We start from the raw sequence: 26,788 nt of genomic DNA, 5'->3' as shown, positions 1-26,788 counted from the left end.
CATTCAGGCAAACTCCTGTCTGTTTACAACCTGCATCAACAGCACAGCCGATGCTACACTCTAATTGACAGAGATCCCCATAATATCCTGGACTACAGCTGAAGCAAGTTCCTGTCACTTGATCACACTGAGAGCCCATACATCGATTGCTATATTTTTGTGTGCAATTTTTACCGTAAAATCTAGCGTCGCATTCTAGAAATTTTGAAAATTCCAAACATAAACGTATGATTGACAAATTCTTTCGTAGTATCTATTCGGGTAATAAAAAAATTCACGGAAATACAAATTATTTTTCAATACATTTACATATTTTTCATGAATAAACCATTTTATTTCATGAATTAAATATTTAACAATAAAACAATCGTATTCCGTAAATTAGTTACAGAAAGCTTTTTTTAGTTTTATGAAAATAGATAATGTTGCTGATCTTATCGGAACTGAATACAATATTTCATTATTATTTGATACTTTTGAATTCTACATTTTCGTATAAGCCATTATGTATTGATGATATTTATCAAACTTACTAGAGTTACAGTCTACACAACCAGACGGACAACCCCCTGTGCTAACAAAACACGTTTCTCCCTTGACGGCACAGTTACAGGTCTTCTTGCAGCCGAGGCCGTAGGTTCCCGCTGGACAGGCCGATTCTTAATCAAATTTATATTCATACTTTGTAACAATGAAAGTGTCATTTTGTAATTTCTAACACTGTTAAAGTTCCAATTTTCTCAAATAATAATACTCGAAGCATTTTAAAATATATCGCATTTCAGCAAAATGTATTTTATTTACATTGTTTCCTAATCTTATTGGAATGTGGCAAGCATCTGACTGAATGTGTTTAATTAATGTACATATTAGACCTAAACTATGGATAGGAAATGTGGAGTACCTACCTCCGTACAATTCTACTTCACGCAGAATAACATATCCTCCTACTCCTGAATTAGGCGCAGATATACTTATATAAAAAAATGTCGAGTCACCATACACAGTATAAAGGCCAAAATAGGAGTCAGTTGCGTTAGTAATATCATGGGTTAATTGCTTGGTAAAATTATTCATTGAGCCATATGCATTGATGTTTAAAAATCCCTGGATATACACCACTGTTATAAAGTAAAAGAAAAATACAATTCGTTACCATTAAATTGCACATGATGTTATATATATATATATATATATATATATATATATATATATATATATATATATATATATATATATATATATATATATATAAAGCAATGTGTGTGTGTGTGTTTGTTTGTTTGTCTGACTTTTATGCATTACTACATCTTTCATCTTATCGCCGTGAAACTTTGGGAAGTTGTTGAGAATACATCTGGGGAAGTTCATGCGAAAAAACAGTTTCGAATTCGCAGGGGTGGCGCCCCGGCAGGGCGCGATTTGTTTTTTTTCTCTCAATATACGGTATATACAAATAAATGTAGATTGTGGTTTGACATAGTAGCTTATCCGATCGACATCAAACTTTGGGGAGTTGATATATATATATATATATATATATATATATATATAAATATATATATATATATATATATATATATATATATATATATATATATATCCAGAATACTAACATAGGACACACATTTCTGGCCTGATCGGGTTTTGAAAAAATGTAATTACTTTTGAGTTTTTTTTTCAGTTAAAACAAATTACAACGACTGTTTTGAAAATATGTTTATTTTATGTTAGCCGTAATATATCCAATCCTTTAGCCGGTCAAAAGAATCTGAAACGCGAAAGCTTTGTATATATAATGGTTTCTCGTGTTATATTTATTTTATGTTTTTTGTATTTATATTATTAATTTTAAATACGTTTTCTTTTTATACTATGTCATTCTTTAGTATGTATTTTTTAAAAAAATAATAATTAAGTAATTGCTTTTTAATTTGTCTAGTAAAAATCTATTAAAAGAAGCTTATGAGCAACCGAGTGTTGATAAAGTATTTAAGACTGAGCTAGTTTGTTATTTCAATATAGATGACCGTAAAATAAATGTGTATCGCCGATACAAAAATAAAGCGAATAAATTTTAAAAACCTACAACAAAAAGCAACACAATACTTACAGCTAGCACTTGTATAGCGTCCGGGATAAATGAAATATCTATAAATCAACGCTGGTATCGACAAAGTAATGTTCAATGTTGGGTTTGCGTCACTGAGATTTGTAAAGGCACATCCGTATGTATCACAATCAGCTATAACATTTCCATCAACAACTTTGTTACCGTTAAATTTCGTGTCGTTATTAAAATAACTTGACATTGTGACTTGCTGTTTTAATGCCAAGTTTCGTCCTGGAAGTTAAATTTAATTTAAATAAACGTACATCTTTAAACGTATCTTTTTTTTTAACAAATCCACATACAACATGTTTACGAAATGTAAGTTAAGTTTGTATTTTTAAGGGGTAGGCTCCGGTAAAAAAAAACAACTTTTAAGTTGTTTATTAAGTTGTTATGGTTTATGAAGTGTGGGTTGGGTCTTAAAGATTCCCTATTAATGTTGATCAAGCTTACAGCACCTGAATCACAACAAGTCTTTAATAAACACACAAGTCCACGGCCCTTCAAAAATAAGCTTTTCTCGAAGGCCAATGCAGGGCCTAGCCGGGACGGCTCGTAAAATATAAAATATAAAGCATTACATATATAACGATTTTCTTACCGCCACTAACATACACAGAACAAACGGTGGTCTCTGCAAGAAAGTAAAGGTAAAATGACTTGGAAGCAGCAGTTCTGTTGCAGTATAAGTCACGTGTTGTACTGTCATACATGTAATTCTGAAAGTTTTTACACGTATCGATTTCTCCAGTTTCTGTTGAGTTAAACATGACGTACATGAGTCCAGCGGCCATATCTGTTTTATTAGTAAAAAAACAAAACATTTCATATATTTGAGTCTGTTCGGTGTATTTGTAGTTAATTTAATTTCTTACGTGAAGCTTGCTAATAAATAATGCATTAACTAGAATATATTAAATGCATTTGCTGGTTAACTTCATTGGTTTGGACGTTTTATAACCTCATCATCTTTCTATTTAATAATAACTTTGTTACCAATTATTAAAGAATGTAAATATTACCCGAGTTTAACATTTTGATCCTTAACCAAGTGAACATAGTTTCTATTTTAAAATATATGAGGATATATGTTAATCGATTGACACACGTGGTATCGTCATCGTCAGTTAAAAAAAGATATGAATCCAATGTGTTTGTCAAAGATAATGTTAGCACATCGAGACTCTCTGGAAAAAAAAACAAAAACAATGAAGCGGGAGTTAGCTACCCTAAACTATATAGCATATTTTTTAGGATTATTATTCTTAGGTTGGTACTTTCAGTGGAAACAAGTTTTAGAAGTTTAGAAGGGGTGAAAAAAATTGATTGCGAAAAGATCTTATGCTAAATTGCTTGATGAGAATGTAATATAAAATTATCAAATTCCGAACATTTTGAAATACTGGCAATAGAATATATTATTTCTTCCGAATTTCGGAAATCGCCTAAAATTTAAGACATTTAGGCACGGCCAATTTTATTACTTGATTTAGTTTTATCCCATTTTATTTGGTTTATAAATAAAATAATCTTCAATTAGATAATAAATAAACAATTATTGGATTTCTTAAGACAACTTTATTAATAAACAATAAAATAGGATCGAACTAATTGAAAATGCATATACTCTTGCATTACAAAATAAACGAATGTATATAGATAGTAAACAATATAATAACATTGGATTTAAATTATTTTAAAAGATAACCCAAAAAGAGACAAAAGGAATGGCATACATTGTTAATAAAATAAAAACTTATCATAACAATGTTACGAAGACAGCATACACTCAAATTATCATTAGTTTCTTTTGAAATATAAACTCGACCTTTAAAGTGTCGACAATTTTACAAAGTGTATCCCAAAAAATAAAAAATAAAATATTTAAACAGTGTACTCACGATACTGGCAGGCAGGACCAAACCATCCCGTCTCACATTTATCTTTACAAGATCCATCCACGTCACAAGAGGAGATTTTATCACAGTGACATTTGTATTCACAATTAGGGCCAAACCAGCCGACGTCACACGCTGAAATTTAACAGTCATGATTATAAAATAATATTTTTAAAAACCTATTCAGTCTGGTAATTTGTTTTTCTCAGAGAGTTATAACTCATGGAATCTTCTATAAGACAATTTCCTACAAAATAAAGTTGTTATTCAATTAATAGTTACAACAAAAACAATTTTTTTTAGTATATGTTATTTTAAAACAACATTTAGTAATAGCAAATATTAGGCTAATTTTTGATACTAATTGATTGTAGTTTAACAATTATACACCTACCTATTATAATATTGCACGATGTGCATAATGAAAATAAGAGGAACAAACACGTCGAATTCATTCCGTGCTGTTTCAGTGATAATCTCTTGAGTTACTTCTATGATAGCCGCTTGACACTACAGTGATGAATTCTCGGTAGTTTTAGAATATGGTTAAAGACAGCACGGAAGTTAATATTACAGCTTTAATTACGTTTAATTTCTATTACACAATATGTGTTGTGCAAGAAACCAGTGAACTGAGCAAACAAACCAATCCGGATATTATATTGAAAGTGCTAACGTGTTTTAACACGTGTTTAAAACAGTTCTCTTCTGACGTTTTAATTAAAAAACGTAATGGGTAAATAAACGTTAATTAAGTTTTATTTAGCCACTACGCTTTTCAGTTAAAACATTTTTACTTTCTCGTATAGCGAAAGTATTGTAACGGTTCACAAAAATAGATCACATTTTGAGAGTTTTCACAGTTTTACACCTCAGTACTTCATCATCTACGGAGTAAAGGGAACTTGTTTTAATCGGGCAAAATACTAAATACAAATGTATCAAAATCTTGTTGCTTAACGCGTTATCTAGTCGGAAAAACTGCTTTGCAATTTTGTCGGTGTATGTGTGTTTCTATGTGTCTGTCTGTAAACACATGAACTTGTTTACCGTTTCGGTTATGTTGACAAAATCCCTTGTATAGGTATTATATCATATTTGTATGCTCTTATTAACTTTTAACGATTTCCGATAAATGTAAGTGATTTATACGCAACTCCCAGTTTTTGAAAAGCCACTAACTTGATTGCAGTTTAAGTTAGGTAGACGAAATTTTACATTTAAGAATTAAATTGTATGCGCATGCTTCTGTTGAATTTCGGACGATTTCCGGTTACCGGAAAAGCGTATGTTATAATATTTCCGTGTGAAGACTGTAACCTAGCACTGTTCCACGTGGTTAGACAAAATCTCATATATAAGTACAAGATTTTATACTTGAATCACTTTCAATATTTGTGTGGCCTTCAAGAAACGAAGGTTGTACTTAACTCTATTGCTGTGTACTAAAATAGGCCTTCTGATAACTTGAGTACTTTTTCAATTATGTGGACGAAATTTTAAAAGTAGTTATAAGATATTATTCCCTTAAATCTATCAAATTTTAAATGATTTCCTATGTTTTTTACAAGCTTTTGTTTAAAATGATTCCTCTTTCGGTCTGTCCCCAGTTTGTTGTCAGTCTGTCTTGGTGGATCGAAACGAACGGGTACTTTTAACTGACAGATTTGCTTCCAAGTTAGCACGTTGGTCAAGACTTAAATACAATGCAATATGACATTAAATATGACTTAATTGGATGCATGATTAAATTTTTTTATGAATTGATGAACGTTTTCTGAAATTAGTAGGCTGTCCTATAAATTATACCGGACCATTATACGCGCATTATCATGTTCATTTGGTGCGTTATTATTTTTAGTCATGAAACTCTGTAGTATAAAAACTTTCAAAGTTCTTAGTAAATGCATAAAAAACGCTTTAATAACAAGCTTTTATGTAATATAGCACTAAAACGGAGAAAATAAATAATTTTCTATAAATATGTAATAATACACTACTATTTAAATACTTATAAAGAAAGCTTACATAAAATTTTATTATTAAAACGTTTTTATTGCATTTTTTAAGTTTCAGATTTGTGGCGTGTGACGAGAAGTTATGATTTAACCCTGAAGAAAACATAATTTTTTAACATTTTTTAATTTTAAAAATGAAAATCATTATTCTAATTTATCATAGATGCTGCAAACAATAAAAATAATTTTACACATATCCATTCACTAAGGTACTGTGACTTAGTGTTGATGTGTTTCGCTACACGAATGTTTTTTTCACGTTACTTTCCAATGATTTGTTGTATCATGTTTCTTATGGCTAATCTTTAAACTACTTAACATTGCTTTGAAAAACATTGCAGTAAATGAGAAAAGAATAGTAATAATATACCTTATATTATAGGAATCACTGTTATAAAATGTGCAAATGGATATAATTTGAAGATATATGAAATTTTAATAATATTTACACATTATGTTTATGAAAGGAAACAATTTCAATTATAACTGGATGCAATGAACCATTTGATAAGGTTCCTGTAATGTGTAATTTATGAAACGTGGCTCATATTTCAACATAAAACTACATTGTCCATGTAACGGGGTTGTTAATTTTTTTTTGGTATTTTAAAAACAAAGTGCGGAAACTTTAGACTTTCGCAATACGGGATTTCCGCATGACTGGATGTATTACCAACTCGGGGGCTCAGATGTCAGATGCTGTAACTGATAATGAACAACACAATCGTCTCGTAGCTCGTTAAGGCTCTTTATGACTAAGCACCCGTGTCGTTTTTTTTCGTGTAAAATCATGTTGAAATTTTCCATGAAACATTCTTGAGAAACCGAGTGACTGAAATCTGTACGACAAACAGCTTGTGAATTAGTCGGCCAGACTTTCAGACGAGAAATATGGCTAGTAATTAGACAACAAGACATTCACATAGGAAAAAATTATATACACTCTTTTTTTAAATAAGCTTTTAACACCCAAAATATATTCGTTAACTTTAGTTTCTGTTTTATTCAGGAATAAACAACTGATGTTGCGTGTAGTCGTCAAATTCTGAAATGTCGATAGTTTCTTTACTACAGAGATGTCACGATGATATCAAGGACACCACCCTAGCTCAACTTGCACAACCAAACGCCAATTAATATCTCGACATAACTTGGCGCTGGGGAAAATTTAACTACATTTAGAAGAATGTTGTCTTGAAGAAACTGTGTTACAAACCAAAATCTAAACGTTCACTCAATACATAACCTAAAAGATTCAAGTGAGGTAGAAGATACTTCGGCGACCGGCCTGGTGTCAGAAACGTAGCAGGGCGCTCTCGGAAGCCCTCGGTTACACTACCGCATGGGCGCCTCGTACGACTCCTGGCTCGGTTTAATCATCGAATGCAGTGTACTACCGTGTCAATTTTGTAGGATGCTTTTTAAAATGAACAAATGCACAATAGATAGCACGGTGCGCGAAACGCACCCTGTCGGGGGGCCTGCGGACACGCCACATTCAATTTAGTGAAGGACTAGAGCAAACCATTGTAGCAGTAGCATAGTTATCAGAAAGATGAGTAACGGAAAAATGCGCAAACAGAAAAAAAAAGCAACCAGAAATGTCCGCAACCAGAAAAATGCTAAATCAGAAAAACGCACACACAGAAAATGCGCAAAGAGAGAAATGAGCACACAGAAAAATGTGCAAAGAGGTTATTGGGACATAAAGACTGTTGTTTTTTTCCCTTGCTTTAGTTTAGCAAGGTTATAGCCACAATAAATTTTGTTATGACCAATAAATTTTAAAAAAGATAGGCCTACTTTATTTAGATCATAGAAAGTAAAATCAACTAAAATTAATAAATTCAAATATTTTTACAGCAATAATTCGCTATGGAAACCGTAACAACATTAAACGTTTTTTAATCATACATTTTGAATTATCATTTTGAAACACACTGTAGATTTTCCTTTTTTTTTGGCCAAACCATACAAGATAAAATTAACAAAATGAGTATCAGTTGTCTTTAAAAATTTAATATAAAAAACAGTTTTTAATTGAACGATTAAAGACATCAAATCAGTTTTTGGGCTAAAGTTTATTTGTCTTATAATTTATAAGTTTTATGATGGAATATTAAATAAGTAAAGAATATAATAAAAGGGAAATGTGGTTCCTATTTTTTATATTAACATGCTGCTGGATACATTGGGTTGAAGTTAAAACTGTCAACAGTCCGAAAAACTCTTTTCGAACTCTCTCAACCACTTCCGCGTGAAACGGGCTAGTGAGGGTTGGGTAGAAATCGTGAGTGAAGTGTGTGATGTGTTTGGATTGGGTGTTGGGGTGGGGTGTAGTAGGTAAGTATAATTTAATAAATTCAAAAAAAATGTCAATACATGAATAAATTTTTTGGAAAATTAATATTGCTTTAACATTGTATGATTCGAAAATAAAATGTAGTGAAATAGTAGACGGAAAAAATTGTTAAAATTATACTGTTAGTGATTTAATACAATGCGCAAAATGTATGGAAAGAAAGGTAAGTGTCAACAAGTATAATAGTGTTGGGACTGATACAGTGACTGGTTAACATAAAAAAAATGCAGGTGACACACCACTTTCTGGGAAACTGAATACACTGTTAAAGATTTAAAATTTTAACATTTTACAACATTGGTTATTCATGTATGCGTCCATACGGTGGTGAGAAGGAGGTCCGAACAAACTGACATTTGTGGATGCGTATGGAAAGAGTCGAGGAGATCTAAAATATTGATTGTTTTTGATAAGTCGTAAACGAATTACGCTTTTTAAAATGATAAGGGTTTTCCGCAGTTTGTGTGTATGTGAAGACAGGGTGCAAAAATTGTGGGTATGCTCTGTTGGAGATTATTGTGTGTTCTTAGTGAAGACGACAGTTTTCCACAGGAAAACTGTGTCTAGTTATTACCTACAAATTGCTAAAAGGAAAATTATTTACTATATGTTATGTTAATTAATTTAGACTTTAGTTTATATTAATTATGCTATTTCTCCCACAGCTACCTACGCCCATCATTTGACCTATTACGGTTTACATTCTATATCCCATCTTTAAATTTACACTACGATAACATTTACAAAACACGTATTGGAATAATTGTTTTAATATCAATTTCTACATTTTCTACATTAATATTGCATTGTATGTAACAAACATATCTATATAAATAAAATATCAATATTCAATTATATAATTATTGATAATTAAATTATACATATGCGAATGATTTTTATTAATTCTTGAGTTAAATCTGTTATTAGTCTAGATGGTATCGTCGTAGATGACCTCTGGCTCTGTTTCAATTTGAACATCATATGATGCTGTAAAAAAATGAATTTAAGTAGTCTGATGTGTTGTTGTATGAATATAATGGTATTAGCATTACATTATTGAAGGTCTACATTTCTTTATTCCGTTGGATATCCAATTAAGCATAGACCCGAGATAAAATTTTACCAAAGCTGTTTATTAATAGATATATTTTTTTTTTATACTTCAGGCCTTGTAATAAGATTTTCTGTCTTATTCTTTAGACAAAAATCATAATAAATCCATATTCTGGCATTTGCCTCCATACGCCATGCTTTGAATTCTCTTTAAAAAGTTCACTAGTGCAACCTAAAGGCAGCTTTTAAAAAATACCTTAGTGTAAAAGAGGGGTTATAACACTGGCTACAAATTCCTTTCGTAATCCGAGCTAAAAAAGAAACAATGCCTAACCACTGATAATAAAACACAAAGTCTTACACACACCCTTGTATATGTCGAATGCTGGTTCGTCAAAATCAGGTCCTTGACTCCTGTTTGGTTGCCGCTTGAGCTTGGAAAACTGACCAGTTCTGTACAACACGTAGGCAACTAAGACACAGGTCAGACAAATGAAACTCGCAACGCCAAGCCCGATGCCAATACTAACATCACTAGTGGCCTCTGCACTGGACACTGCAATATATATATATATATATATATATATATATATATATATATATATATATATATATATATATAATGTGACTATCTGAAGTACTTCCACATTTAAATGAAAAGATTTTTAAAATACGGAGAACAATATTCAATGACTTTCTAAACTTTATACTTTTAATTGTAATTTAAAAACAAATAAATATCTATTAAGTATTAAGAATTAAACAAACGTAAATAATTGATTGCATTTGTGAAAAATGTATCCGGTGTAACAAGCTGAAATTGTATACAGTTATATACTGTATACAGTAAATTGTATACAGTTATATGGTTTTAATTCGTTGTAAGTGTAGCTGTATTTGTTATGTAGCCTTCACCCTCAAGTAATTTTAACAGCAATATTTGACTTATCCCCGAAGAAGAAGGTTAGTATGTCATAGGTATCGAAAGTCTGTAATTTTCAAGTTGTAAAATATTTGTAGTGATCTTCCAGTACATATTATAGTAAAAGCAGTTAAAACTAATAGGGCCTACTAAGTGTGTGAGCGTGTCTTAAACTTTATTTTGTAAATCGTATAGTATATTTAAATTCTAATTGTTTCTTATACGAATATTGAACAAAACGGTGTTACCCCTACTTGATTGCCGACCATATATTTCGGGTAAATTATGATTGCTGTCACTACGCTTGTCATGATTGTAACCGGCAAGTGTCACATGTTCCATTGCTTGCGCTGGTAACGCTAAAATTTTCCTCATATTATTCTCCATAGTATCCTGGGTTACACGTTATTAAATTTTAAAGCTGAACAATGAGTGCTTGGCAAAAGAAAAATTCGCACCGTAATTACAAACCTCAAAAACATAAATTTAAAAGTATTATAATCCCAGAAGTACCATAGAAAAAATAAAGTATTTTTTTTAATTTATTTTTAAAAAATATTTTTTCCTAACAATACCTTAACAACATATCATCCAACGATTACGGTGCTATTTTGCAATATTTGTTTTATTTTAATATGAACATGACTTGACTTGTTCGTTTGTGACTCCCGAGGAGCAAGAGGTCGTAGCTAAACCTCTCAATCGGACTCGGGTTTGATCGGCTCTCTTTGCGCCCACATAAGCCCTAAAGCCCTTGCCTTATCCTACTGTCCTGCTCCACGATTTCCTTGGCCGCCTACTTTCCTCTTACCTGGGAATTCCAGTTTAATGCTTCCTTCGCGATATGGTCCTCTCTCTTTCTCAGGGTACCCTATTCATCCCCATTTGCGGACTTTTATCTCCTTATCTATTGGTTGCTTGATATGTTGCCACAAATCTTTATTGCATATTTTGTCTGACGATCTTATCTTGAGGATCTGTTGTAAACATCTGGTTTTGAACGACTGTAGCCTTTTTGTATTTTCTATGATAACCCACCAGGTCCCCGAACCAATATTGCCTTAACATTTGTGTTTACGATTCTTATCTTGCTCTGGAGTCACAAGGGCGGTAGTGAGCTGAGTGCACATCTGGCCTTGTTGATACGGCTTTTGATGTCCTCGTCTTCTCCCACATCCTTGTTGGATACATTTCTCAGATACGTGACTTTGCTTGCTTCTCATACGCATTCTCGTTTGTATATGTCCCTTTGAATCCGATACTGAATTTGGCTTCCTTGGTCTTTGTCCACCCAAAAATAGTCTTCGAGGCAGCACTTGTTTGATATTGGATTTTTCTTCTCTCCAAGATGAGTTGCTGTCCTTTGCCAACGAGCCTCATTTGAGATCCAAACTCTGTACTTTTGGAGTAGCAATCATACGCTCTCCCGAGCTATCACGCTTCCCCCTACTGGTTAAATAGTTTTTAACATTTGTAAAAAAAATATTTTGATGTAGCATGTGCTACTAAATAGATGCCATGTTTAACATTTATTTATGTCATAATTATATACTTGCCTTCCTGTCTTGTTTTACATGTTTATTATAAAAGTAAATTAATATTTTGTATAATTACCATCAACACACTTGTCACTATGGTAACCATCCAAGCACCCATTCAAACAAATTCCTTGACGGTTGCACGTTTCGTTGCCAGCACAGTTGCTGCTACAATTTTTCTCACAAAAATCTCCGTAGTACCCTGGACTACATGAGCTGCATACACCAGTCACGTGATGACAATGTTGACCCAGACAATGACTGCCACACTTCAGTGAGCAATTTGCACCGTAAAAACCAACATCGCAAACTGAGATTTTATAAATAGAATAAAACATTTTATGTCATGATTAATAAATTTGCTAACTCGTTTTGGAAAAATTAATATTAACCAACCAAGGCAAGAAGCGTTTTATTTTCTTAACATTGACTTTGTATTATTTATTAAAGCAGCTCTCAAAGTAAGCCGCCTACCCGCCCTCCTGTAGCTACGCCTCTGCCCTCGTCACAGTAATAATATGTTCATTGTATGATCCATAGAGTGTTGTTGTTGATGATTATATTCTCTACCTTAATACAAGATTAAATTTTCAACAATATTTTTTTAGCATTCAGAATAATTGTTAAAATAATAATCATTAAAAAAGTTTTAAAAAACCCACGTTTTCTGATTGAACTAAAAAGTAGAAAATAAATGCTATACATCACAATAATGCAAGCGATCACTCTACTATAAGCGATCAAAAACGTGGGGCGCCGAAGTAAAAGTTATATTACTATTGATTAGATAATACTATTGACTTTTATTAGGGAGCTTGTAGAGAGTCAACAGTATTAGAAACTTTAAGAAAATCACGGCGCCCCACGTTTTTGATCGCTTATAGTAGAGTGATCGCTTGCATTATTGTGATGTATAGCATTTATTTTCTACTTTTTAGTTCAATCAGAAAACGTGGGTTTTTTAAAACTTTTTTAATGATTATTATTTTCTACTTTTTAGTCTTTGTCTGTTTGTTTGCATTAAAATCTTGCTATCGATTTTATCTTTTCACTTTTTTTTGGGTAAACGAAGACAAATAGTAAAAAGACAACTCGTAAAAAGACAACTCGTAAAAAACACGTTGTGTGAATACGTTACTGACTAGAACACATAGATTTGAACCCGTGTCGAGTGGGATAGCAATCGTGTGCCCAACCACTCGACCATATCGTCTCCCCCAAACTGGCCACCAGTGGTAATAGTTACCTCCTGTAAGTTTAAAGTCGGTTAAAACTAAATTATCTGCCCCTAAGCCTGTCGCGAAGTGGGATCGTTCGCTTCACTGCGCGCGGCAAGAGAGAGGCTAGCTACGCGTCGCTGGTTTTTTTTCTAATGGCTCGCAGAGGAGAATTATTTATATAGATTATATAGCGGTCTAAAATGCTCAATAAAATGTTTACATTGATCAATTTAGTAATAATAACAATTGAATATTCTATGGTCATCCAAAAGAAAGCTTCCCTGAAAATTTCAGCGCGCTAGCTAACTGGGAAGTGCCAGAAATTTCGATCGCAAGATTTGATTGGAAAGACAAACAAACGTGGGAATAAGGAGGGAGTGATCTCCCATATACTTTCTCAAAAACACTACGGGGGATGACAACTCCGGATATAGGCATGATTTTTAATAAATTTTTAAACATTTAAACTTTTGAAATAGAATAGAATTTCTAAGAAATAAGAATTCAGCACCATATGAACAGAAACAGTGTGTGTATAATAGTAAAATTCTCCTCAAAAACATTTTTTTTTCATGAGATTTGCTTGATCTTCCAACTCAGAAAGTTTATTTTACGTTGCAAGCACGGCGAACTTAGGGAGGGTCTATGACAAATTCCGGAAAGACACTTACCTTGATGTGTCGGAAGCAAATTCTGATTGATTATTACTTTGTTGTAAATAATTAACGGTAAAATCATCGGTGTTTCTTTTTTTTTTTTTGTCTGATGTTTCCATGTAAATTTGTTTTCTTAAAAACTGAGCTAAATATTAAAAAAAAACATGAAATAAAATACGTTTCGAGCCTGTTTTAAAACAAGCTTTGCAATTACTAGAAATATGATAGTACACTATATATATATATATATATATATATATATATATATATATATATATATATATATATATATATATATATATATATATATATATATATATATATATATATATATATATATATATATATATATATATATATATATATTAATAATATTCTTACAATTAGTGCAGCCTTCACCTTGAAAGCCATCAGGACAACCAAACGGACAACCCCCTGTGCTAACAAAACACGTTTCTCCCTTGACGGCACAGTTACAGGTCTTCTGGCAGCCGAGGCCGTAGGTTCCAGCTGGACAGTCGGATTCTAAAAATGTGTACATCAACATCTCGTAAGTTTAAGACATGAGAAAATGTATTAATTGCTCTGTTTTGAAAGTAAATTACGAATAGAAACTAGAATAAAAGTAATAAAACCGAATCTATTAAAAAAACTTTACTGACCCCCGTACAATTCTATTTCTCGTTGAACTATATAAACTCCGTCTGTTTTATTTCCGACAGTCGCACTCACAACTATAACAGGCCCGTACATATTAACAGTATAAATGTAATTAACGCCTGAAAAATCGACACCGTCGTTGGTGAAAGAACCTTGGAGCTCATTGCTTGAATCGCACTCTTTAAACTCAAGCCACTTCTGGGAATATTTCACTGAAAAAAATACACAAATCATAATTGCTGCTAAATAAAGAAAAAGATGTACAAACTCCTTATCTACGACTGTTCATTGTGATTTATCTCCATATATTAGGTAGCCACTAAAATCAGAAAATCTCTAACTATTGTTAGAGACTACAAAATTATGTTACCTTCTTCCTTTAAATAGACTCCCGTGTAGAACAAATATCTATAAATAAATGCTTGTATAGACAATGTGATATTCAAAGTTGGATTTGTGTCATTAAGGTTTGTGAAAGCACAACCATGCGTATCACAGTCAGCACTAAGGTCACCATCAACAGCGTTACTGCCGTTATATCTCGGGTCGTCGTTGAAATGACTTGACATATTGACATTCTGTTTAAGTGCCAAATTTCGACCTACAAATGCCATTAAATGAAATATTTTTAAAACTGTGATAACATTTGTCTTTATCACAGCTAGCTAAACGTATGTATCCACTTACAAACAGAAATTAGGATATATGTATCAGTGTTTCTTCCAAAAAAGTATATATTTTGTATATAAATTCCATTTCGTTCGGGGGGGGGGGCGGTAGACTTTCTTCGGGTGCCTGGAAGAAACTCTGATAGATATGGATAGCATATAATTTGTACTTCACTTAAATAAGACGATTATTTCCCTTGAATAAAGCTGTATAAAGATAACATTTATAACCATTGTAATATTTGACCCAGTTTCTCGTTGGAAAATGGAGAGTTAGCTAAATAACAACTCAATTTCTAACTATCCCAAACCATCCCTGTAACGCATCTTCACCTCAGATGACTAACTCTTCTGAGACCTGAACTCCCGCATAACCTTCTGGGTTAACGTTTATAACATAGACACGCTCTACCAAATTTACCAAATCTTTGTTTAGTATTTTGATAGAAATCAAACCTTCTACTTACCTCCGTTAAACAGAAGGCTACACACCGTCATTTCTGTAGTAAAGTTTATATAAATGAACAAAGAAAACTCTGTTCTAATACAGTGCAAGTCACGTGTTGTGCTGTCTATTACGTAAATGTTAAGGTCTTGACATTGATCCACTGATCCCGTATCCGTGGATTTGAACAGTAAATACAACGGGCTTTCGGCCATTTCTGTTGTAATAATAGAAGCTGGCACATCACTTTATCCAATACATTTTCTTAAATGGTTTCCCATTTAACATTCACTAAAAATTACAGTCTCACATTCATAAGTATCTATACTCATTTGTCTCATCTGAGCAATGAAAATTAGCTATATATATTTTTTTTTTAATTTGTTTTATATATTTCAAGAATAAATTTGTTTTAACAATTACTTTGATAATTAGTTTGATGGTAATTAATAAAGTAACAAAAATAAAACGTTATTAACGATGATACTAATTATTTGTACATACCTGCATTTAACATTTTTATTCTAAGCCACGTAAAAATACACGGCTCGTTATTTAAGTTCATTGATATTGACGTGATGTGATCAAGGCAGGTATTGTCATCGTAATCGGTTAGGAGGTAAGTTGTTGAAATGGGTGGCGTTGTTATCAAATCAGTAGAATTAGCAAGATCCGCTGAAGCAGAAAACATATTAATACAGAAATCATTGTCATTTTTAACAAAAATAAAAACACAACACTATATTATGTGGAAAATGTTATAAGCGTTCACGTTATACCACTCTCTAAGTCTATTTGTTACTGATTTATTATCTACTTACAATACTGGCAGGCAGGACCGAACCATCCCGTCTCACATTTATCTTTACAAGATCCATCCACGTCACAAGAGGAGATTTTATCACAGTGACATTTGTATTCACAATTAGGGCCAAACCAGCCGGCGTCACACGCTAAAATTTAAGCAGTTATTATCTTCTAAATTATATCTTTAAAAAAAAATTCAATCCTATTTTTCTTTTCTTTTTTTTTTTTGTAGAGTTATAACTCATTGCTGTTCACCGATAGAACTTTAACACGCGATTTTTTCTAACTTAAAGAATAGTATACAGATATTGAATACACTCCTATGATAAACTTACCTTCTGTGGTATAATATAATCTGCATAAAGAAACAAAGAGAAGGAAACACTTAGCATCCATTCTCTGTTGTATCGGTGCTAATCTCCCTTTAGTTACTGCTAGTGTGTGGACATGACACTCAAGAAGCGATAACTCAATAGTTTCAGAGTGAGGTTTTAAAGACGGCAAGGAAGTTAATGATACACTTTACTTTTAATGTGACAGTTTTAAGGAAGTGTAATGCCTATTAAACAATGTGTATTGCGCAAAATGTCAGTTAACCGAGTAGACAAACCGAACAGGTGTTTTTTTTTTTTTTTTTTTTTTTTTTAACTTTGCAAATGTATTTTCAAGCTTTGTTTAAAAGATCTCTTCTGCCACAATAATATTTATTTAGCTATAACGTTATTCAATGCTAACAATTTCTGTCATCTGCTTTTGGCCTGTATAACACATAACAATTCATATAATAAAAAGGTAATCTAAACATTCTTTGACCTCTTATCCATAACATATTTCGCACTACGATAGCTGTGATTATTTATTTCATAATTTCGGCTGTGGGTTGCTGCATTTTAAACCTTAAGTGGGGGCGGTGAAATGTAAAGAGGCATAGGAGAGGGATTTTGAGAGTTTTTTTTGTGTAGAGAGTGGTTAGAAAGCTAAATGTAGATACATAGTCTATGTAGTTTTACCATGCAAGTTCATTTTGTAAGAAACGGAAAAGAATTAATTTAATTTACTATAAATGCTGCATGGTCGAATGATAAAATGTTTGCCTGCTAGCCCGAAAGTCTGGAGCTTATCTCGTTTCGGACTTAACGACTGTAGGACGTCCCTTAGCCCACCATACGCTGGAGAAAGTAAGGCGCTGGACATAGTGCTGACCGTACTATCCCTATATATGCCAAGATCAAGAAACATATGAACTCTAATTCATAGATGGTGAAATACATAGTTAATATTAGAAAATAATTCTATGAATTTACATTAATGTGTTACGCTACATAATGCTCATTTCTTTTCTCGTAACATTTTATTGATCTGGTTTATCGTGTTTCTCATTGCATTGCTAATCGTCATGCAATGAAAATGGTTTCAGAAAAACAAAAAGTAGTTATATGAAAACAATCAATATTACAAAAATCGATTTTATAATGAGATATAGTGTTGTAAAATGTAAAAATGCAAATAATTTGAAGAATTATGTGTCATTTAACACAACAATTATTTCTAGTGGCATATGCAACTCGACTTTTAATCTCCTTCGTAAGTCCAAAATTGACTGGATATAAGTTATCAAAATTCTCTAAACCCGTATACACACATTGTCCGATAAATATTGTTTACTTCATTGAACATCAGTATGAACTTACAATTCACATTTTCTTGGTAACAAAAATTGTTAACATGTCATATTCCAACTATGCAGTCACGTTTTAGAGTCACATGTAATGTAATAACACTGAATAAGACTATACTTTATTGCAAGTCTCACAATGGGCAATTGTTTGCTTTAAAATTGAATGCTCTATGTTGTTCCAATTTTTTCTCCAGGGTTAAAAGTGGGGTTGATACTACTTGTGATGCAATTCCTAAAATTACTCCCTGGAACTATTACCTCCTGTCAATTACCTCCGCCCAGTTAGGGATAAGTTAGTGTGAGGGTTGGGCTAAGGCTAGTAATACAGCCAGGGTTAGGGTTATATGTAGGTTTAGAGTTGATGTAAGAATTTATTTTGGGATTAGGGTTAGCCACAGGTTTGTGGTTGGGGCTTGGGGTTAAGTTCAGGGTTGTTTAGCAAGGGGTGGGGTGTAATTACCCATAAGGGTGGTTATTGACACGGGAGTAATTGATAGGGGGCGTAATGACTCCGGGGGAGGGTAATATGGGGTGGGGGGAATATCAGAGGGGTAACTGGCTAAGGGTTTATGTCCTAGACCCGTCGCGAGATATGCTGTAATTAAAACTATGCTAAAGTACGGGCCGCCCACTACATTTTCCTGTTCTCGCTATTTGTGACGATCCCTGCTTCTGGCTCGGACGCATGAAAGAATTTTGCAGCATGAATCTTTGTTAGTGTCAGCAGAGTTTCTGCCAGGTATATATGGAGCCCCCCCCCCCCCCCCCCCCGAAAATTTTTTACCGCCACCCGAACGCAATGAAATTTATATGATTTATATAGAAAATATATACTTTTAACAGTGCCACCCCCCCCCCCCCCCCAGAAGAAAGTCTACCGCCCCCCCCCCCCCAAAAAAATTTAAAGTGCCCCCTCGGAGAAAAAAGTCTGGAAGAAACACTGAGTGTCAGAGTTATCATTACACTCAGTGTTGGGTCATAATTATGAGGTCCGTGCGGTAGTTTGTCAAGATATATAAATATGTAAAGAAAATCAGTTTTATGTGAAATATTATGCGGCGAACAGTCTTTCAATGTATTTATTTTTCTTAGGGGTGGTCGCTTATTGATTATTAAACTGTTTCTGTTTTAATATAATGTATATATGTTTTCTATTTCGAATGATTAGCGGGTGATTTGCTTCGTGGAAGGGGTGGGTGCAGTGCCTCCCCCATCCCCTGCCCACGAAGTAAATAGTTTGATCAGGCTCCTGTGTTTGTTTCAAAAATGAATAATTCATATTTGATTGGAGTTGCCGACTTCCAGATTTGAAAATACTCATTTTTATGCATAGATTTTGTCAGTCTTTATGTCTGTATGTCCGTTCGTCACGTGTTTTGGCTTGTGGATCAAAGAGCTTCATAAAAATTCCTTGTTCAGTTTGTAGAGTAGGCTATTTATTTGTATGTGTGGGGGAAGAGGGGGGTGTTGGTGTTGCAGAATGCGGAAACCAAATGTTTTCGCAATACACGATATCCACATGACTGGTAATAAAAAAAGATTGGTTGCCAGGTGTTCTGAAAAGAAGAACAAAGAATGTAACGCACTGAAGCGTGGCTCGGTCAAAGTGGTTTTTTTTCTTTACTACTCAACCGTATCCCCTCTATTCCATGTAAAGTCATTGTGAAATTTTTCCATGAAACATTGAAATAACTATTAAATTTTCGGTTCAAAAAGTACAAACAAAATCTAGTTTCTTTATTTTCAAATCACCCATGGTTTCTGGTAAAGCATTTTGGACTCTTTTACTCAATCAAAAGTTTAAAGTTTGATACTTGTGAGACTAAATTTAAAATCTTTAAAACAATGGTTTCTAACCTGAGTTAGATCGAACCCTTGGGGTTCGGTGAGTCAGTCCAATGAGTTTAGTGGAGGTCAAGACTACCCGTCTCCCTTGATTCGCGATCGGATTTTGTTTAGTGTGGACGATAGAATAAACGGCCGCGGGCGATGAAATTTAAAATACAGCAAAACAGCACGACAAAGTAATAAAGCGCGCCAGAGTGACAACAACAGGTATTGGTATGATGAGATAATTGTGACTGTCGTGATGGTACGCCGTGTGGTTTATTTTTTTTATCCCTTTATTCTGTGTCGATCAAAAAAATAGTCGGACGAATGAGTACAGTATTGATTCACATGAAGTGATGGGACACAGCGTCATAACTGGATGATTTGCAATGCCAAGTCGAGCAATTCTAATCTGGATCTAGCGCCGGCAAAACTATGCGAACACTTCGTTAAGCTACATGGAGATAGAAAACACAAGAACTCAATTCTCGCTGAATTCAAGGTGAAGAATTCAGAGTTTCTTCCAGGCATCTCCTCGGTGACGTCTACCGCCCCCCTCCCCGAACGAAATGGAATTTGTATAGAAAACATATACTTTTATATACCAGTGTCCGCCGCCCCCCATTCCCCCCCCCCCCCGAAAATGATGACCGCCCCCCCCCCCTCGAGAATATCAAGTGCCCCCCCCCCCCCCCGAAGAAAAAAAGTCGTGAAGAAACACAGACTTTATTAAAAAGGTTTTCTATTTTTGCTCGGCATTCGTACCCAACAATAAGCCTTTCCAACTGGGGAGGGGGGGGGGTTCACATAGGAATAACTATATATAGAAATGTGAGTGAGTGTCACCCAAAAAATACTGATCAATAGTGACAATCCTTAACAGCCAAGGACAAACATTATCGGCAGGGGCGTAGCGAGGGGGGGGGGTGCAAATCGAAAGTTTGAGGGGGGGGGGGTGCAAATCGAAAATTTGAAAGTTTGTCCCTGGGAAGGGTCTCTATGCCTCTGGGGGGGGGGTGACACCATTAAGTGCCGCACCGGGTGACACCCGACCTCGCTACGCCACTGATTCTCGGCATACACTAGTCATACGTCCGCACTACCAACATCTGATTTTGACACTGTGCATTCAATCCTTGTAAAAAAAACTCGACGAGTGCAGTTTATTTCTAGATTCTATATTAGTTTAGTTCCCTTTCTACGATATTGATTTCTATCACCCAGTCCCAAATATTGATTTTTGTTTCATTCAATCTAATAAAATCAATATATATATAAATCATGTTCCCTCTGTATGTGCCGGGAAGTATGTGTTTTAATCACACATGTATAAATGAGGACATCTAACTCAGCTTGCTGATCAATATAGTTAATCTCAGCAACCAATGAACACGCTTCCAATCTGGGTCACCTAGAAAGATCTTTGGTACAGGACCAGGTACACATTGCGCACGGTAACATGAACGCAGCAGAATTGAATCGAAACTACCGACATACGAATTAAGCCATTGGAATAACAGGTAATGTAAGATTTAAATTCAATAAACACCTGTTAAGCCTACTAATGTTTAAAAAAGCTCTTCAAATTCAAATTCAAAATGAAATGTCAGTTATTCTTTGTACTCATCCTGGGTTAATGTGATTATTTTTGCTATAATGTGAGGATTGGACAAATCATCCAAAGAAACATTCTTTAAAGCCATATAAGTTCAAAATTTCTGCATTGCAGAATAATTTGCGCTACACATATAGGCTTTATATATATGCTATATATATATATATATATATATATATATATATATATATATATATATATATATATATATATATAAACATTTTAAATCATGTTTCTTGGTCTGTTAAAATATATAACTTGATCTTCTCAATAGCTGTAAAACTCTAAGGAGTCTAAAAACATTCATTGAAACAAAATGGCCAAGAGCGGAGATGAAAGTCTTCAGCTATATCTTGAAAATGGGATTCCATGTACGTTTAGTTTTTATAAAGTTGTCTTTCTTTCATAATTCTACTCGGCAAATACAAATAATAAAGCTTGTCTGGTTGATAAAATAAAAAAAATAATTGTGGTTAAGTTTGTAGATATTTACAAAACCAAACACATAACCGTATTTTACATTTACTGTTTTATAAGTTCTGTAAAATAAACCTGATAAAGGTAACACTATAGTTCCCAAATAATCTCAAAAGCAATGTTTTTTATTAAACTAATTGGTTGTTGTATTAAAATAATTGATGTGTTAAAAGTTTTAAAATTTTTATTTTCAAAGCCCAATTTCAAGATGAAGTTGAGCTAATTGTAAAATATATGTCCGGTAAGTTAATTTTTTTTTGCAAAACAATATCTACTTTAAGTAATTTAATTTGATTTTAACTAGAAGTATCACAGTTTTTACACTTACAATAACTCTTTTGAACATTTTAATTTCATAACTAAATTTAGTATTAATGTTCCGATATATATATATATATATATATATATATATATATATATATATATATATATATATATATATATATATATATATATAATTTTTAGATTTCTTATACAGCATCAATTGTAATAGTTATGTGTAATTGTTTTTTTTTTTTGTAAAATACAAGTACGGTATTCATAACTTGGAGACTTGTTTTGTTGATGACTCAAAACGTGAGAAGTATCAATCAGTTTAATGCTTTAAGATTCTCCTAACAATTAAAATTCTAATAGTTTTCTTTTTTGCCTTTAGATGAAGAATACGATAAACCAAGTTATGCAGAAACAAATCAAAGAGTGGTAAGCTACGTTATTTTCACACTACATTTGCAACAATTACACATTTTGTTTTTTAATTTTATATTTTTTTTTTATTATGAAGCATACTTATGAATGAATGCAATGTATCGGCATAATGGGTTTTTTTTATTTACAGAGCTTACATCTTTCTTTTCCTTACCTCTCGCTTTATTTCTTTCTCGTAACCTACTGTTTAATTTCCCGTCAATTGATTTTCAAAAATGATTAGATTTAAAGATGAATATTGGAAAAAATAAATCTCTTTATCTGCATGGAAATAGTGTAGTAATTTATTAACGACAGTGAATTTCAAAAAGCACATTAAGTATTAATACATGGTCTATTTGTAAAGCATCTGCAAACGGAAAAAGTTGGTACCAAAAGTATTACGTAACATTCTTTTGGAGTATACCCTGACTGGTCCAGAGAAAGATCACGACGCAGAGGCGTAGCGACCCTTCCCGGCGCCCGGGGACACACATTCGATTTGCACCCCACCCCTCGAACTTTTGATTTGCTTCCAGCCCCCCCCCCCCCCTCAAACACTTTCGATTTGCATCCCCCCCCCCCCTTCGAACTTTTCATTTGTACCCCCCCCACAAACTTTCAATTTCTTTTCCAACCCATTTTGCCCCTATGGTCGGTGCCCGCGGACATATGTCCCCCTCGCCCCCCACCCCCTCGCTACGCCTCTTTCACGACGCAAGTGTAACGACTGACCCTTTCATCCAATGCCCTTTAGATTCCCCACTCCCCAAAATACATCTCTGTGTGTATGTGTGAGTGTTTTGTATTACTTTTTAAACATTCAGTTTTTCTTTTGCAGCTGAAAGAAATTTTCGAAAACAAATTGCAAGACACAGATTCAGCACACTCTCATCGAAGAAATGTGGTTATGAAATTTTGGAAAGGTAAAGGACAAAAACTACGCGAAGCACCGTGTATTTACAACATAAAATGCAAACGATGTAAAATAATGTATGTCGGGAGTACTACTAATATATTTAAAAGTATTTATGAACATGTATACCACATTTCTACGTTTGATTTAACAAACAGTTTGTATAGACACTATAGAGGTGACAACGGAAAGGAAGAATGCAGAAAGTGGCATTTTAGCTTTTTTGTAATTGAGTATGTTGAAGAAAGAAAACTGCTTACAAGAGAGCAATTCTGCATTAATTCTTTCAAAACATTGCAGCCAAAAGGCCTGAATGAAAACACTCTGTAGCATAAGAAAATGTATTGCTTATTAAATCAATCTCTTATAAAGAAAAATTAAAAATGATGGAAAAAGGTTCTTCACAAATCACCAAAAAAAATAACATATGAAAGAAAAAGTACTAAAATTTTAAAATAAATTTAGTTTAAGTAACATTACTAAAGATATATGCGTGTATGACTAAAAATAAAAGCCTGGGCGCTCAATGATGAAAATTGAGCATAGGTCTTATATTTGGTAATAGAACGTACATCTATTGATGAACTCCCTATGAAAGCGAATATATTTTCCATAAGTTTATTTTTTATTTGTTTATGTGAGATTTATTTTTCCACTTTTTGATCATTCGTTCGAAAACAAGTAGATACTACATAATCAAAGAATAAAAATGTTTGCACTAAAAATCCGTCCACTAGCTTGTGATGTCTAAAATTGACTTACCTTCCTTTAATTAGTGATCGAAGAAATCAGTCCAACGTGAACTGAAGAGACTTCACCCTCGACGGCCCGCAGATTGTTTTTTTTTTTATTTTGTTATCTCCCACTTTTTATTTAGTATATAATTTTTTCCTGATTATCTATTTATTACATTAAATTTCGAAATGATTACATTGTCATTAGATAATTACCATTTTGCTACCCATACATACATACACAAACACACACATACCCACTAAGCAAGCTAAATACAAAGCCTTTATAAAAGTTTTTTACGATGTAACATAACACTATGTTTTATTATAAATTACCCATCCGGAACAAGAATCTAAATACGTTTTAATAGCAACAGAAAGTCTATGTCCCCTTTCCTGTAAAAATAATTTCAATCCCAATCAAAGCTAACATGCTTTTGGATGATTTCTTAACCCAAAATAGAGCATGTGATTAGAAATCATTCAATTTTTTTTTTAATTTACAGGTTTGAATTGAATAATTTAGTAGTTAGGCCTATTAAGAAATTTTGTTTTGAATAAAGTGTTTAGAACTTATTCTTTGGTCAATTGTTTAGTGTCTGTAAGCTTATTTGTATTGTACTATATATATTTAGCTTAATTAGGTTTACAAACAATGCAATGCAACTGATGCAAGTAATTTAATGCCAACTAATATTGTACTTATAACACTGTCACCTATTTCTGTGAAAGAAACACGCTAAAAAATTGGTTGGGGTGTAATTCAACCTTTTGACTTTATAGTGTAACTTCAGGGGTCTCCAAACTACGGCCCGCGGGCCGGAGTTGGCCCGCAAAGTCCTCTTATCCGGCCCGTGGAGATCTTTTTGTCCAAGGAAAATCGTTTGTTGGTGATGGCTGAGGAACTTTGCCCAGAAAAATCAAAGACATGCCTGGAAGAAACTGGCCCCCGAACTGAAATTTGATAGTTAATGCGGTCCTCGGACTGAAAAGTTTAGAGACCCCTGGTGTAACTGAATGTAAACAAGGGACAAACGAAAAGGGCATTAACACATGAAGCAATTGGATCAGTAGCGTAACTAGTTTAAAATATTACATTGATTTTAGAATTTATACAACTTTTTAAGAAGAAAAGACATTACATACTTTGAAAAAATCACGATTAATCCGTATATAATAGGCTTATATAGGTTATCTGTAATTTAAATAACATATTTATAGAAACGTATACTCTACTGAAAAATGTGTAATACCACAGCTACATTGTGTTAATGGAAACAAACTGATATGGGAAGATTTTTGATGTCAAAAGTGCTCTGTTAAGCAAAAAAAGCCACAAAGTATAATACAAAGTTTCTACAAATTAGATCAGGTCTTTATACATATTAATCAACTTCTGCATTGATTGGTCGACTGCCTGGTGTACCTTGGAGATTTACAATGACCAGCCCCTGCAGCACCACTGAATTCTGGCACCACGAATATAAGCTCCATCCACATAAAACATGACCAGGTAGAGGGTGATACCATTCGGTAGGGGGGTGGCACGATGTTGTTTATAGGTCACCAGACCTATTGACGCCACTGTTTACAAAATATTATATTAATTGTATAAGGAATTTTCGCTCGTCGAATCTGTCTTGACGTGTAGATTAAGAACGGTTGGTCTACTAATTCAAGAGAGAAAACCTAATACAAAATAAATGGATTTTTTTTAACACGGTACCTTCCCCTACATTTTAAAATCATGGACAGTCTGACTGTCGTATCCAGGCAAAGGCACACAACTTTTATTAGAAAGAAATTGTGAAGTAAAACGTGATTGTTCTCCCTGATATTGTTAGTTGGCTGACATACACAACACATACACACACACACTAACATTGTTGACAGCAGCTAGAATCGAGTCCGTGAAAAACAAGGGAATAATATTGAGTTGATTAGGAGTTAGCGAAACGGATAAGACGTAAGTGAATTGGATAAGAATTTAGTGTTATACAAAAGTAATTCACAAAAAAAAAAAAAAAAAAAAAGAAAAAGAAAAATAAAAAATTAAAAAATTAAAAAAATTAAATAAAATAAAAAATAAAAAAAAAAATAATTTTAAATAATTAAAAAAAACTATGCCGTAAAGCAAATACACCTAGCGTTTGTCCACACAGATTCTGAAGCTCGAAACAAAAAAAAATGTGTAGGCTAATTAAATACCGTCACGCTGTAAAAATACACGACAAGCTCATTGTATTTCTACATTCGTTTAGTTTTGGTTGTTATCGCCTGATACTTAACTTTTTCAGGAAAAAAAGCATACTTTTCTTGTATAATATATGCATGATTATATTTGTTTTGATTACACGTGTATTGTTGATGTTACATTCTGCATGTGCAAACCGAGCCTACTGGTCAATAGTGCCTAGCCTTAACGGCCAATAAGAAGCAGGCATTATATCCGGGTAACCTCGACAGTACTCAGCTTTGTCCTGGCCCATTG

The 26,788-nt window shown here is 33.3% G+C and overlaps 1 protein-coding gene across 1 annotated transcript; it reads left to right on the top strand.

Annotated features, from left to right (window-relative positions):
- Nucleotides 1-21,305: 21,305 nt before the first annotated feature.
- LOC131952597 (uncharacterized) lies at nt 21,306-24,785 on the top strand. The gene is made up of 5 exons (XM_059315344.1): nt 21,306-21,388; nt 21,758-21,854; nt 22,157-22,201; nt 22,616-22,662; nt 23,489-24,785. Exons 2-5 carry the CDS (start codon nt 21,800-21,802, stop codon nt 23,891-23,893), a joined length of 552 nt encoding a protein of 183 aa, XP_059171327.1. The 5' UTR covers nt 21,306-21,388; nt 21,758-21,799; the 3' UTR covers nt 23,894-24,785.
- Nucleotides 24,786-26,788: the final 2,003 nt, after the last annotated feature.

This window comes from Physella acuta, unplaced genomic scaffold, assembly GCF_028476545.2.
Source record: "Physella acuta isolate Inbredline_101_S28 unplaced genomic scaffold, ASM2847654v3 ptg000878l, whole genome shotgun sequence".
Classification (NCBI taxonomy): domain Eukaryota; kingdom Metazoa; phylum Mollusca; class Gastropoda; family Physidae; genus Physella; species Physella acuta.
Note: the sequence above shows the minus strand (reverse complement) of the source record. Positions and strands in the feature narration are given on the sequence as shown.

What these genes read in the sequence shown, in the direction of transcription:
- LOC131952597 (XM_059315344.1), top strand. Translation starts at nt 21,800, where the DNA reads ATGGCCAAGAGCGGAGATGAAAGTCTTCAGCTATATCTTGAAAATGGG. An exon ending in AATTGTAAAATATATGTCCG is followed by an intron (nt 22,202 to 22,615) that starts GTAAGTTAATTT and finishes TTTTGCCTTTAG; the next exon opens with ATGAAGAATACGATAAACCA. An exon ending in CAGAAACAAATCAAAGAGTG is followed by an intron (nt 22,663 to 23,488) that starts GTAAGCTACGTT and finishes TTTCTTTTGCAG; the next exon opens with CTGAAAGAAATTTTCGAAAA.